Below are 15,574 nucleotides of genomic sequence, written 5' to 3'. Positions count from 1 at the left end.
GGGGCGTCGGGGGGCGGCGGCGGCGGGCGCTGCGCTCGCTGGGCAGCCTGGCCGGGCGGCTGCTCCGCACCTGGGCGCGCCTGGCCGGGGGCCGCGGGGGTCGCCGGGCCGCCCCCGAGGATGACGAGGGCGGGTTCCGCGGCGGGGAGCGGCGCCGGCCCGGCGGGGCGGCCCCGGCGGCGGGGGGCGCGGGGGGCGATGCGGGACCGGGCGGGGAGCGGCCGCCGGGCGCGCAGGGGCTGCGGAACCACGGGAACACCTGCTTCATGAACGCCGTGGTGCAGTGCCTGAGCAACACGGCGCCGCTGGCCGAGCGCCTGGCGCTGGGCCGGTACCGCGCCCGCGGGGCCCGCGCCGAGGTCACCCACCGGCTGGCGGCCCTGGTGCGAGCCCTCTGGACCCGCGACTACACCCCGCAGCTCTCCGCGGAGTTCAAGGTACCGACCGGACCCGCCCCGCGCGTCCCGAAGTGACCCCGGCCCCCAGCGGCATCCCCAGCCTCCACTGGCATCCCCAGCTCGCAGCGCCCACCAGCACCCCCTCCGAACCCACTGATGCCTTTCCCAGACCCCAGCACCCACCAGCATTCCCTCTGAACCCACTGATGCCTTTCCCAGACCCCAGCGCCCACCAGCATGGCCAGCTCACTGGCTCCACCAGCATCTCCTACTCCCAGCACCTGCCAGCATCCCCCCACTCTTAGCACCCTCTGACACCCCTGCCAGCACCCCCAGCTTGCAGCACCCACCAGCATACCCCCAGCCCCCCAACAACATCCCCCCACTCCTAGGATCCCTCCACTCCCAGCACCCAGCAGCACTCCCAGTTCACAGCACTTACCAGCATCCCTCCTCTCAGCACCCACCAGCACTGCCCAGCATCCAGCACCATTCCCAGCACCCACCAGCACCTCCTGCTCACAGGACCTGTCAGCATCCCCCCACTCTCAGCACCCACTGGCACCCCCAGCTCACAGGACCCATCAGTATCTCCCCACTTGCAGAACCCACAGCACCCCCTGCTCACATCACTCACTCCCCTGCCTCGTCCTCCCCGTGGCCCCTGTCCTGCCAGACACCTCCCAGCCCTGCTGCCATCACCCCTCTGTGGCTGGGCTGCTGTCACCTGAGCTCTGAGCTCCCATGGGTGGGTGGGCTCCCAGCCATGGCCACACCACTGGGCCATAAGGGTGAGCCCCTGCTGGCTGTGCTGGTGGGGTAAGGCAGGACAGTGCCCTGGGAGCCCAACTCAGTGGCCTCAGGCCCTGTCACTGAGTGTGTGTGACGTCCCTGCTGGGCACATGCCAGTGTGCTGTGAGCCTGCACCCAGCTAGGGACAGGGACAGGATGTCAGGCACAGGACAGCACGTCCAGCCTGGCACCACAACTCCCCACGCTCAGGGACATGTGTCCCAGTGACATTTCAGCAGGGAGGGACCTGGTGCTGCCGATGAATTTTGCAAAGTGGAAAGCCAGGCCCTGCCCTGGGGTAGCAGCCAGTCTGTATCTGCATGGGCAAGGTCTGGGGTACCCACTTCTCTACCCCCCCTTTCCAGGGGGATCCTTCCTTCCTCCCATCTTGGCCTGGAGGCTGGCAGCACCCACCCCACAGGGTGCTCCTGCAGGAGCTCATTGCTTTTAACAGCCCTATAGCAAAGCAACCAGCTCCTGTGCTGCTGGGCACAATTCCATGCCCTCTGCTCCTGAACACACACGTTCCTTAGGCACAGATCAAAGAAAACCCCTCAGACTTCCAGCCTTTGCTTTGCATTCCCTCCTTCCCGGTGGTTACCTACAGCTGCCACGAATTTCCACCTCATTTTTTAAAGCAGCCCAAGTAAGATTTTAAAATTTAGAGCCGAGTCTGTGACTCGTTTTGCTGGAAGCCCATCTGTGGTGGCCTTGCTCCCTCTGCTTGTACTGGGATGGTTGTACTGCTGGCAGCAGGGCTGGGGACAAGCAGAGCAGTGGCCAGAGGGGTCTTGGCTTGGGGTGTTTCCCAGCGATGTTGGAGGTTCTGATCCCTATCCTGGCAGGTCCCAACATGCTGGTTATAATCAGCATGGATGGTTGGGGTTTAACTGCGTCACCCGGTTAAAATCCACACGGATGGTCAGGCTTTCTCCCTCCTGCTGCTGGGTTTGGGGCAGAGCTCCTAAAATTGTCCTCTGAGGAGCCACCACCAGCCCAGACTTGGAGATAAGTCCTTGGGGATCCCCCCAGCTCTGCTTTTTGGGGTGCCCCCTGGGCTTCCCGCAGGGATTCCACACCCTATGCATCCTGCTTTTTCGGGGTCAGGGACCCATCCTGGCAAGTGCACGCACAGCTCTCATGGGCTGTTGGCATCTGCTGGTGGCACATACCCTGGGGCCACCCAAATCACAGGCATGTAGCACCTCTGAGAGCTTGGCTGACTTGGCAAGGGAACTGGCTTCAGTGCTGGCTTGGTGGTCTGATGTTACCCTGGTGGGTGACACCTTATCCTGCCTGGATATCATCTCAGCCCCATGGCATTCCCAGCCCTGTTCTTCCCCCTACAGCCCCCAGTGAGGGGGGAACCCCCCCATAAGGGCATTGTACCACTCACCTCACAGTGAAATTAATGCTAATTAGCCCAAATGCTGTGGCGTGGCCAGTGCTCAGTGGGGGCAGGCAGGGACCACATGGCATTAGGGTTGATGGGGGCAGTGGTGGAGTTACAGGCAGAGAGGTGCTCTCTTTGATGGGGCAGGGGTGGTGTGGGTGGCATGGGGACATGGGCTTTTGGGGCAGGGTACCCAGAGGGAGCATCACAGCATCCCAGTGCTGGGAATTGCCTTCTCCTGGCTGGGACACCGAGTCGGTGCCGTTGGAGTGCACAGGGCAGGTGACACTGGTGGGTCCCTGTGGGCTGGTCTGGCTCATATGGGGTGTGCCCTGTGCCCAGCCACAGCAGGCTATCCCCTCCCAGCCTCATGCCAGCAGCTGGGACACCATGGTGATGGGCATGGAGCTGCTGTCTGGTGTGCTGGTGTCCCCACCTCTCTACTGTCCCCAGGGTGGGCACGATGTCCCTGTAGAGGCAGAATGAGGGCAGGCGCTACTGCAGGGATGGGGCAGGGGTGGGTTTTGTGGTGGGTGCTGATGAAGTGTCTGTGGCTCACCCTGCCCTGCCCATCTCTTGCAGAACATTGTCTCCAAGCACAGCTCACAGTTCCGGGGCAACGCGCAGCACGACGCCCTCGAGTTCCTGCTCTGGCTGCTGGACCGCATGCACGAGGACCTGGGGGCTGCCTCCCCTGCCCAGCAGACCCGCAGCCCCCAGGAGGTGGGTAACCCCACTGGGGTGGCTGCACACCCTGGCTCAGGTCGTTTGGGCCAGGTGTGGGAGCGGGGAAGCCGGAATGTCCTGGGAGGCAGTGGGACTGGAGCTGGCCCCCACCCCGGCGTGGATGGGGATATGGATGATGTGGTTTGGTCGGTGTGCGGGTGGAAGGATGCTGGGATCAGGGTGCTGGAGGGGTGAGCAGGGTGGTGGGAGTGCTGGGAGAGTGTGGGGGTGTCAGCAGGAGCATCCCAGTTCTGGTGGGCATCCTGGTTCTTGGGGCTGCTTGGTGAGGAGGAGATCCAGCCCCCCCTGGCCCTCCCTGCCTCCAGCTAAGGCCGCTGTAATTACAGCTCAGCAGCTTTGCTGCTGGCAAAATGAGTAATTAAGTCTCCTTCGATCCATCTGTGCTCAGGCATTGCCCTGGCCTTGGCCCTCCCTGCCTGCCTCCCTGCTTCCTGCCTGCTCCTTCCCTGCTCCCTCCCTCCCTCCCTGCCGGGTGCTGCCTGTTGCAGTGAATGGATTTGTGCAGTTGGCATTTGCCACGTCAGCTCAGCTCAGCAGAGTGCTGTCCCCACTCTGGGGGTGACTCCCAGCTCCACAATGTGCTGTCCCCACTTTGAGGGTGATGCCCATCTTGGGCACAGGGAGCCTGGGACCAGCTTCCTCCTGCTTGGGGTGTCATGGCTGTGCCCAAGGGTGAAGGTCAAGGTCCCCATGGGCAGCCCCTGCCCAACCTCCAGCCTGGCGTGGGCACAGCTCTGTCCCACAGGGAGGGCTCAGCTGCAGTGCCCATCTCTAGAGCCTCTGGCTGGGGCAGCCCTGTGGCTCCCAGCCCTGCTTGGCCAGGGTCCTGCAGCCATCCCTGCACTGAGCTGGGCTGTCCTCAGCCCTGCCACCTTTCCTGTGAGTTGTTTGGATACCCCAGGCTCTCTGGGAGAGCCTGGCAGCTCCTGTTGCTCACGTTAAATGTGAGGTGCCCCCGTGTGCCATGGGCTGTGGTGTGACACCAGCAGTGCCCTCAGCTGCCCATGCAATGCCCGGGGCACCTGCCTGGCTCTGGGGATGGGGCCCTTGTGTGTCCTTCAGCATCCATGGTTTTGTTTGGCATTCCCCAGTCTTGGGGGATGCCACCTGAGTGGGATTTGCATGCCTGTGTCCTTGGGGAGGGGGTGCCCAGCAGGGGTGGTGGGAGCCTGGATAAATGGCTTGGAAGTGTCTGGATGGAGGTGGGCACACACGTGCCTGTCCTAGTGTTGGGGAGGAGGAGGGGGTGTGTGCATACACATGGGGATGGGCAGACAATTTGCTCCTGGCCAAGCCCATCCTGAGGCTCAGGGACTGGGGAGCTCAGCTGTTGGGCAGAAAGTGAGGAGATCAGAGCTGGGCAGGCTGGAGGATTGGGAATACCCTCCTGGCCCATGAGGTGTGTGCTGTGACACCCAGCGAGCTGTGGGGCCACTGTGGTGGAGACCAAGGCTTGGCTGCTGGGAGGGCTGGAGGAGGAGGTGTCTCCTTGGGTTTTGGGGGTTCTGGGGGCTGTGTAGGGCACAGACATGATCTAGGCCCACTCTCATCCACACCAGATGGACCCCAGCCCTGCACAGATCTTAAGGACACGTCAGGCTCAGCAGGACCTGGTGCCAGCAGATGGCATGAGGAAAATCCACTTCCTGGCCAAATACCTCATTGATTTTCAATCCTTCTCATTGCGACACCAGAAACTCACTGTCTTACCCCAAAACAGCCCAGTCCTTTCCCAAGCCACCAACACTCCTTTCTGCAGCATCTCTTCTGTCACTGGGCTCCGGGGGCGAAGTCAGTGGCTCCTGTCCTTGATGTGGGGCTCCTGGTGGTTGGCAGGGCAGGGGGCAGGCAGAGGGTGTCACCTAACCAGGCAGGTTTGGCTCTGTAACACAGTCACATCCCAGCGTCCTTATTCCCTATGGAATGGGGCAGAAGACTGTGCTCTACTCGGTGTCCCTGGGGCACATCTCAGCTGTCAGAGGGGTGCTGTGCCCACCACCTGCACCCACATGGACCCATGAGAGCCCCGTGCTGGGGCAGGGTCAGGGTGATGGGTGCTGTGCCAGGAGCCCTGCCCGGGCTCAGCGTGCCGGGTGCTGTGCCTGGGCTTGATGTGGCAGGTGCCACGCTGGGTGCTGTGCCTGGGCTTGCTGCTGGGGAAACACACAGCAGCAGCAGCAGGGCTGGTTTCTGGGTGCCTGCAGCCCACGCCAGCCCACCTGCCCGGGAGGGCATCGTGCCAGCCCGGCATTCACTGAGCTCCCCTGGTCTGGGGATTTGCCTGTGGTTGATTGGCACCCAGCCGTGTCCCCCCTCCCCGGGGGGGTGCATGCCCAGGAATGTGCACACCTGCTCCAGGAGCTCAGCTCTCATGGAGACACACACGGACATGAACACAGACACACGGACCTGCTGCAGCGTCCCACCACCTCACCCCCAGTGCCCCAGCTAACAGTGCCCATGGGCACGTTTGCTGGGTGGGCTGGGCACCTCCCTGCTGCCTGGGGGTGTGCCCGTGAGCACTGGGGCTCCTTGGGGGGATGTTATGGGGGACCAGCTTTCCCCCACCCCCGAGCTTTTCCCCTGCTGGGATGCTGCTATGGCTCACCCAGGATTTCCCTCCCGGAGCTTTTCAGCCGGCCTTGAATGCATTCCCAGCTCCAGTTCCTCAGTGACCAGGAGCTCTGGATGCTGGGACTGCTTTGGGTGGCCCTTGGGGGTCCACCACTGCAGACCCTTCATTAACCCTTTGTGCCCCGTGCTGCTGGTGGATGGGATGTACCCCAAAGACTCCCCAGGAGAAGGTGGACAGGCAGCCTGGAAGGCACAGCAATGCCAGGCAGGCAGGTGCCAGGGTCACTTTGGCATCACCTCCAGCCCATCCTCATACCATGGGGACACCAAAACTGGCCTTGGTTCACTAGGACATGTCCCCAGAGCCTGAAGGGTGGGGGGTCACCCTGGCACCTCACTCACCCACTTGTCTCTTGTCCCCCCAGCCTGGCAAGGACAGTGGCAGTGCCAGCAGGTCCCCGCCGGCTGCCCAGCACTCCCGGGGGCAGAGCTTCGTGCAGAGCCATTTCCAGGCACAGTACAGGTGAGTGGAGGGCTGGATCCTGCCCCACTGTGAGCCCTGTGAGGGAAGAGATGAGACAAGGAGGTGTTCCATCCATCCATCCATCCATCCATCCATCCATCCATCCATCCATCCATCCATCCATCCATCCATCCCACCCAGTCCAGGCACCAGAGATGTTTCTCCTGTGGGCAGAAAGTGTCCAAGGCCAGGTTGGACAGGGCTTAGAGCAACCTGGTCTAGTGAAAGGTGTCTCTGCAAGGGGGGCAGGTGGAATGGTCTTTGAAGGTCCCTCACAACCCAAACCATTCTGTGGTTCTGTCACAGGGCTCAGGATTAGGGTTTTCCCAAGCCTGTCCCAGCAGTCCAGAATAACAGCGTCCCTGCATGGGACATCCCACATGTTCATCTCTCTGAGACTCACAGGATGCTTGGAGGGCCAGCATCTGGCCACCCTGTGCCATGGCAGTGCAGGCATGAGGGGATGCATCTGGCATCACAAGCCCTTCCTCCTCTCTCAATTAATCCCTTGGCCTATATATGAAAAAAAGGCACTTTAATTATCCACCCTTCCCTGTGCCAGAGCTGTCTGTGTGCAAAGGGATTTATTAATTTGTGTGGCTGCTTCCTGGGGAGCTCAGTGTCTCTTCAAGGTGACAAATAACAAGCATTCAGGATTTCGATTTGGGGTTTTATTTTATTTTCCCCCTTTTTGTTCAATATAAAGGCAGGAGAATAAGAAAAAAAGTAATAAAAAAACAGAATTAAAAAGAAATCGGTGGTAAGGTGATGGTTGGCATTAAAGGTTCACTTAAGCCAGTCTCCAGTGGGAGATGGGATGGTCCCTGCTGGCAGGGGGACCTGCTCCCCCACAGTGGTCCTGTGACCCCCCAGCAGAGCAGATGAGTTCTCACTGTCCCCAGGGCTCCCTTGGAGCTGGTGGTTGTTCCAGGCAGGGCCTGGGTGAGCAGAGCTGGTGGTCCCAGGGCTGTGGTCACATCCTGGGGCTTGTCACAGGCAGATGTCCTGCTGCCCATCACTGCTCCTCCCTGCAGCCCAGCCACAGCCCTGCTTATCAGCAGGGCTCCTGTTCCCTCCCAGCACCCCAAGGTGTTATCCCTGCTTAACCCAGGCCATCTGGGGTCAACTCAAAGCCCCCAGGAGCCAGAAGCCACCCCAGACTCTGCCAGCCCTTGGGAGAGGGAGCAGGATGTGGGGGAGTTTTGGGGCTACATACATGAGAGTGGGAGATCCCCCAGCCCTGGCATTTCTCTGACTTCTCTAGCACCAGTTACTGTGGGTGCTCTTGTTAGGTTTCAGAGTGAGCAGCCCATGGGGTTGGGCAGGTGGGTACAGGCTGTGGTGCCTCACCCTGGCAGGAGGTTCATGCCAATCCGGTGTGATGCTGGGACCACCCAAGCTCCGGGGGATGCAGTACCCAGGGTGCAGAAGCAGTGACAGGGCGCTGCAGCCCCAGGGTGGGGGGACTCTGGGGGGGCCAGAGTCTGGTGATGCTCCCCATCCATGTTTCACAGGTCCTCCCTGACGTGCCCTCACTGCCTGAAGCAGAGCAACACCTTCGACCCCTTCCTGTGCATCTCCCTGCCCATCCCCCTGCGCCAGACCAGGTGAGCCCGACCCCCCCCCAGTTGTGGTAAAACGAGAGGCACATCCACCACCTGGCAGGGTGTCAGCTCCAACCTGAGGCATTTACATGGTTTGGGGGAAATAATTGATATGGGAGTTGGGGGCAGCACTGGGGATGGACAACAGCAACCCACTGCAGAAGCTGTGTCCATGGGGTGTTTGCCAGCCCAGAGCTGGAGCTGCTGTGTGAGTGGGTCACAGAATCACAGAATCAAAGAATCACAGAATCAACCAGGTTGGAAAAGACCTCTGAGATCATCCAGTCCAACCCATGACCCAACCCCACCTTGTCACCCAGACCATGGCACTGATGCCACATCCAGGCTCTGCTCAAACCCCTCCAGGGACGGGGACTGCACCCCCTCCCTGGGCAGCCCATTCCAAGGGCTGATCCCTCTCTCTGGGAAGAACTTCCCAATGTCCAACCTAAACCTGCCCTGGGGCAGCTCCAGGCTGTGCCCTCTTGTCCTACTGCTGGTTCCTGGGAGCAGAGCCCGACCCCCCCGGCTCCCTCCTCCTGTCAGGGAGTTGCAGAGAGTGAGAAGGTCTCCCCTGAGCCTCCTCCTCTCCAGGCTGAGCCCCCCCAGCTCCCTCAGCTGCTCCTCACAGCACTTGTGCTCCAGACCCTTCCCCAGCCCCGTTGCCCTTCTCTGGACCTGCTCCAGCCCCTCCATGTCCTTCCTGAGCTGAGGGCCCCGAGCTGGACACAGCACTCGAGGTGAGGCCTCAGCAGTGCCCAGTCCAGGGGCAGAATCCCTGCCCTGGTCCTGCTGCCACACTGTTCCTGATCCAGGCCAGGATCCATTGGCCTTCTTGGCCACCTGGGCACCTCTGGCTCTGGTTCAGCTTCCTATCAGTACCCCCAGGTCCCTCTCTGCCTGGCCCTGTCCCCATCCTATGGTGCTGCAGGGGGTTGTTGTGGCCAAAGTGGTCGTTGTAAGCGGTGTCAGGTCTCAGCACAGTGTGCAGTGTCCCATGGCTGAGGTGTGTCAGTGTGTCCCTGTGGTGTCCCCAGGGCTCTCAACGTCACCCTGGTGCTGCAGTGTGAGCGCTGGCGCTTCGTGCGGGTGGGACTGGCCGTGCCACTGCTGGGCACCGTGGCCGACCTGCGGGAGATGGTGGCGCGGGAGGGCTGCATTCCCCCGGAGCAGGTAACAGGGGGGACACACAGGGTGGGGGGACACCCCCTCTCAGGGATGCTGAGGGTGCTGGGTGCCATCCCACAGGTGATCCTGGCCGAGGTGTCCCCGCGGGGCTTCCTGCGCTCGCTGGGGGACAAGGAGGAGCTGGGAGCTGCCGGGGAGGGGGCTCCTCTCTACGCCTTCCAGCCGCCCCCTGCCCGCCGCACAGGTACCGCCCCCATGCCCTGATTGGCTGCTGGCTGCAGGCCCGCGCTGCTCTGATTGGTTGGGAGTGGCTTGTGCCACGCTAGGATTGGAGCTGGGCTGGGAGGGGGACAGGACCCCTGGGATTGGTGGGGAGGCGGATCCCCTCTGCTGGGATTGGTGGGGAGGTGGATCTGCTCTGCTGGGATTGGTGGGGAGGCGGATCCCCTCTGCTGGGATTGGTGGGGAGGTGGATCTGCTCTGCTGGGATTGATGGGGAGGTGGATCTGCTCTGCTGGGATTGGTCAGGGACAGCTGCGCTCCACTGGGGTTAGGGGAGACAGGATTGGTTTGAAATCTCTGCTGGGATTGGTTGAAAATGGATCCCTTTAGCTGTGGTTGGTGGGAGGCAGGTGTGCTCTGCTGTGATTGGTGGGGGCTGTGTCCTCTCTGCTGTGATTGGTGGGAGCCTTGCCACTCATAGTCTGATTGGTGGGAGCTGTGTCCTGTCTGCTGTGATTGGATGAGAGCCTTGTTTGCCCCTATCTCATGATTGGTTGGACGCGGGTGTACTGTGCTGTGATTGGTGGCAGTTTCCCCCCCTTCCCATGATTGGTGGGAGGCAGGCGTGCTCTGCTATGATTGGTGGGAGGCAGGCGTGCTGTGCTGTGATTGGTGGGGGACCAAGCCCCCCAGGCTGTGATTGGTGGGAAGCACGGGGTGTAGGCAGCACTGCAGGCAGGGGAGCACAGGCAGGGACCCACCACGGGCATCGCATCGCACCAATTAACCAATTAACTAACTAATGAGAGCCCCTCCATGCCCCTGCCCTCCTCAGGGTGCCCCCGCAGCCTGCCTGCGTCCCCCGGGGTGGCCCGGCCGGAGGGGCCGCGCCTGCCGCCCGCTGCTGCCCGCTCCTCCGACTGCCTGCACCGCGGGCAGGGCAGCCGCATCCTGCTGCTGCTCTGCAACACGGCGGGCGCCGGCCCCCAGCTCGCCAGGTACTGTCACCTGCCCCCTGCCCGTGACCCCGCCCTGCCCTCCCGCTGCAGGACGGGGTGCGAGGTGTCCCTCCCGAGCCGCCTGTGCCCCTCAGCCCAGTGTCCCCCACTGCCTGTCCCCAGGTTCGGGCCGCCTTTGGTCCTGAGGGAGGAGCGGGGCGTCTCCTGGGAGCAGCTCCAGCAGAGCATCCTGGCCCAGCTGCGGGCGCTGCTGCGGGGAGAGGTGCGGGCACAGGTGAGCTGTGAGGGGGGACACCCTGTGCCCCCCTGGGGCTGCTGGCACCAGCTACAGTGGGGACAGCAGGGATGGAGCCACATGTGGCCATGGTGTCTCCGTGGGTGGCCATGGTGTCTCTGTGGTGGCCATGGTGCCTCTGTGGGTGGCCATGGTGGAGCTTTGGGTGGCGATGGCAGCACCGTCACTGTCTGTGGTGACACCCTTGGTGGCCATGGTAGAGCTGTGCTTGGCTGAAGGGTCCCCAGGGGTGGCCAATACTGTCACCAGGGGTGGTTGTGGTGGCCCTGGAGTGGTTGTGCCATTGCCGCTGGTGGTCACTGTGGGTGGCCCTGCTGCCCATGTGGGTGGTCATATTTGCACTGCAGGCAGCCAGTGGTGTCATTGTGGGTGACCACAGTGTCCCTGTGGGTGTCTGAGGTGACCCTGGGGATTGTCTCATTGTCACTGCAGTGGCCAGTGGTGTCACCATGGGTGGCTACATCATCACTGTGTGTGGCTGCAGTGCTGCCCAGCTCACAGCAGAGCCACCCCAGCCCAGCTGCACTCCCCAGCACCCAGGTGCCACCATCCTATGGGCTCTCCGTGCTGCCCCTTTGCCCCCCAGCTACCCCACAGCCAGTGGGGCAGGTCATCCTCCAGCCCCACATCCCTGGCCCCAAAGATGTCCCTGGCCAACCCAGCCCCAAGGACCAAAGAAATCCATTTTTTGAGTGTTTTTGTGTCCCATGTCACAGAGCCTGGCTCCTGCCGGTGCTGCTGTAGGGCCAGGGGGCTTCTGTCCCCCCGCAGCCCCATAGCCCCCTCTCCCCTCTCAGGCAACAGGAGCCCTTTTCCGCATCCGCCTGGCTGGGGGCTCGGTCCCCTGCATCTACCTGTCCCCGCAGGACCCCCGCCCTCTCTGCCACCCTGCCATTGACAGGTAAGGGCACTGCAGCGACGGGATTGTCCCCAGGATGTCCCCTCACTCCCTGGGGGTGGCCAGAGGCAACACCATGGATGGGTGCAGTGTTCCTGTGGGTGGCTATGGTGTCCCTGTGCGTGGTGGTGTTGTTACCATGGGTGGCCAAAGGTGTCCCTGTGGCTTTGCAGTGTCACCATGGATGGCCAGTGGTGCCACCATGGGTAGCCACAGTGGTGGTCACCCTGCTCCCCCAGCATTGCGTCCCCAGCCCAGTGTCCCCACTGTGGGTGGTGCACAGGGAGGTGCTGGCTGTCCCTGCCTGCCACCACAAGTGGGCAAGGAGGTGGCCCCACAGGGACAGGGGGTTCTGGGGGGGCACCTCATGTTGTCCTCCCCCCCAGAGCCCTGCAGCTGAGCGGAGCAGGCGGCCCCCCCCACGTGAAGCTCACAGTGGAATGGGACGTGAGCACCAAAGAGCGGTGAGTCCCTTGCCCCGAGGGTGGGGGGGACACCCCAACACTCAGGCCACCCTCCGTGACCGGAATCCTGTCACCCCCCCAGCCTTTTCGGCAACATCCAGGAGGAGGTGGTGCAGGACGCGGAGAGCGTGCGGCTGCAGCAGCAGGCACACCGGCAGCAGCACAGCTGCACGCTGGACGAGTGCTTCCAGCTCTACACCAAGGAGGAGCAGGTACGGGGCACCCCACACCCCTGTGGGCACCTGCTCCCTGCCCACACCTGCCAGAGCCACCACCGGGACCAAGCCCTGCCCGTGGCGCTGTCGGGGTGTAAGATGCCGCTGGAGGTGGCAGGGGGGTGTTGAGGATGGTGCCGTGGTGTCCCCAGCTGGCCCCGGACGACGCCTGGCGCTGCCCGCACTGCAAGGTGCCCCAGCAGGGCACGGTGAAGCTGAGCCTCTGGACGCTGCCCGACATCCTCATCATCCACCTCAAGCGCTTCCGCCAGGTGGCCGAGCACCGGCACAAACTCACCACGCTGGTGAGGTTCCCCCTGCGGGGGCTCGACATGGCCCCCCACGTGGCACAGCGGGGCCAGCCCGGGGGGCAGCTTTTGGGGCGCTGGGCGCCCTGGCAGCCCCCCCTCCGCCTGCCCCCGGGCTGCCCCCGAGACTACCTCTACGACCTGTACGCTGTCTGCAACCACCACGGCAGCATGCAGGGCGGGCACTACACCGGTGAGTGAGCAGGGGCACTGCAGGGGGGGCCACGGGGTGGGCATGGCGGTGGGGGCAAACTGCTGGGGTTTGGGGGCGCCTCAAAGAGCGTGCTGTGGAGCACGGTATGGGGTTTAGGGGCATGGCTGGGGAAGGGCAGGGGGCTGGGGGTGCCCTGTGGGGTTGTGGTGTGGGGTTTGGGGGCACTGCAGGGTTGTGGTGTGGGGTTTGGGGCCATGGAGTGGGGTTTGGGGGCAATGTGGGGGTTGTACCATGGGGTACAGCATGAGGCTGGGGGCACGGGAGAAGGGTGTGCCTTGGGCGTGGGAAAACGTTGTGGGGGGCACTGCATGGGATTTGCGGGACATCACAGGAGGGTAGACCATGGACCATGCCATGGGGTTTGGGGGCCATGGGGCAAGGCAGAGGGGAGCTGGGGTGCAGAGGACATAGAGGATGGCGTTGCAGCCACCCCAGGGCAGGCACCCCAGCCGCGTCCTGCTCCCCCACCGTGTCTCTACTCCTGTTCCCCACTGCACCCTGGAGCTGGGGGGGGGGGGGTCCCAGGGCAGAGCCCGCATCCCTCACGCCGTGCCCCCCTCACCCCCAGCCTACTGCTGCAACGCCCTGGACGGGCGGTGGTACAGCTACGACGACAGCCGTGTGGAGGGGGTGCGGGAGGCGGAGGTGAGCACCCGCAGCGCCTACATCCTCTTCTACCAGCGCCGCCACGCCGTGTCCGCCGGCGGCTCCGGCAGGGGTGAGCACCCACCTCCCCGAGCCCTGAGCCCTGAGCCCCGGCACCGCCCGGCACCGCGCCCCGGGACAGGGCACAGCCACGAGTGCACACACGGACACACGGGGCACGGCCGTGTGTGCTGACACACACACACACAGATAGACATACACACACACACAGATAGACATACACACATACACACACACACACACAGATAGACACACACACACATACACAGATAAGACACACACACACACACACACACACACACAGATAGACACACACACACACAGATAGACATACACACACACAGATAGACATACACACACAGATAGACATACACACACACACACACACACACACAGATAGACACACACACACACACACAGATAGACATACACACACACACACACACACACAGATAGACATACACACACACAGATAGACATACACACACACAGATAGACATACACACACACACACACAGATAGACATACACACACACACACACACACACACACAGATAGACACACACACACACACAGAGATAGACATACACACACACACACACACACACACACACAGAGATAGACATACACACACACACACAGAGATAGACATACACACACACGCAGATAGACACACACACACACACACAGAGACACACACACACACACACACACGCCACAGCCACGTGTGCTGACATGAACACGTGGGGCACAGCCATGTGTGGTGACATGAACTTGTCAGCATGACCAAAGACACACTGGCACACGCGGGGCTGGGCACGCACGGCACTGCCAAGCACATGTGTGTGCAAACACAGGTGTGAGCACACCACGGCCTGGCTGAGGGCACACATGTGCACACAGGTATGTGCATGCACAGCAGAGCCAACTGCATGTGCATTCAGCACACATGCAGCAGGGCTCCATGCACATGTGTGCATATGGACACGTGTGCACACCTGTGCATGGACAGCACACTGGACACACAGCATAGCCAAGGCTGCCCACGTACATGCATGTGATGCACACTGGCATGCTGGGTTGAGCACACACGGCACAGCCACGTGCACACCCTTGCACACATGTGCACAAACAGGCAGGTATGAATGGTACAGCCAAGTGCACCCAGGTTTACATGCATGTGCATGGACACATGGTCACACACAGTGCTGACATGTGCAGTGTCACTGGGGCACACACACATGTGCTTGGAACTGGCCACACAGCACCCTGCACAGCACATGCACCACACGTTTGTGCACATGCCTACATGTGTGCACACCCCCCTACATGTGAGACCTACATGTCTGTGCACACAGACCTACAACACCTGTACATGTATGCACACACCAGATGGCTGTGTGCACACCTACATATGTGTACACACACACACCTACACGTGTGCACACACACATACACCTGCATATATGTGTGCACACATACATGCACATGACCTACGTGTGTGCACACATGTACATGTGACACCTACCTACGTGTCTGTGCACACAGACCTACCTGCAACACCTGTACACATGTCCATACACCTGTACACATGTGCACGCACACACACACATGTGCACACACACACACACACATGTGCACACACATACATCTGCATGCCTGCGCACACACACCTGCATGCCTGTGCATACACACCTACATGTGTGCACACATCCCACACACGTGCATAGACGTAGATACGTGTGCACACACATACATCTGCACGTATGTGCACACACACCCACATGCCCAGGTAACACCCCCCAGCCGATGCCCCCCCGCTCGCCACGCTGGGTGCCCCCGGGTGCCTCATTGTGGCCCAACGGGACCCCCACTCTGGCCCCCGGCCCAGCGCCCCCTCCTGCTCCCCGCAGGCTCCACTGCCCCCCCGGGACATTGGCTGTTCCGCCTGGCCGGCACCGACCCCGGCACCGACCCCGGCACCGACCCCGGCACCGCCCCCGACCCCTCCGGCACCGCCGCCGCCCCGGAGAACGGTGAGGCTCAGCCCCTCAAGGCCCCCCCGGACCTCCCGAGCCCCCCTGACCGTGATTCCCACGCAGGCGGGTTCGAGGCGCGACCCCCGGTGCGGGGTCTGCAGGGTCGCAGCCTCAGTGTGCGGATCGCGCCCGTCG

At 62.2% G+C, this 15,574-nt stretch overlaps 1 protein-coding gene across 1 annotated transcript; it reads left to right on the top strand.

Moving 5' to 3' along the window:
* Nucleotides 1-23: 23 nt before the first annotated feature.
* Nucleotides 24-13,628, top strand: USP43 (ubiquitin specific peptidase 43; the record flags this gene model as incomplete). Its single annotated transcript, XM_051798083.1, has 13 exons — nucleotides 24-437; nucleotides 3,166-3,306; nucleotides 6,330-6,427; nucleotides 7,942-8,034; nucleotides 9,069-9,204; nucleotides 9,280-9,403; nucleotides 10,217-10,379; nucleotides 10,503-10,614; nucleotides 11,433-11,536; nucleotides 11,920-11,997; nucleotides 12,080-12,209; nucleotides 12,365-12,713; nucleotides 13,303-13,628. Coding segments are annotated over 13 exons (2,214 nt in total), but the record flags the coding sequence as incomplete, so codon positions are not given.
* Nucleotides 13,629-15,574: the final 1,946 nt, after the last annotated feature.

This window comes from Manacus candei, unplaced genomic scaffold (genome assembly GCF_025592945.1).
Source record: "Manacus candei isolate 608988 ecotype Guabito, Panama unplaced genomic scaffold, ASM2559294v1 h1tg000047l, whole genome shotgun sequence".
Taxonomy (NCBI): domain Eukaryota; kingdom Metazoa; phylum Chordata; class Aves; order Passeriformes; family Pipridae; genus Manacus; species Manacus candei.
This window is presented reverse-complemented; position numbering and strand designations above follow the sequence as displayed.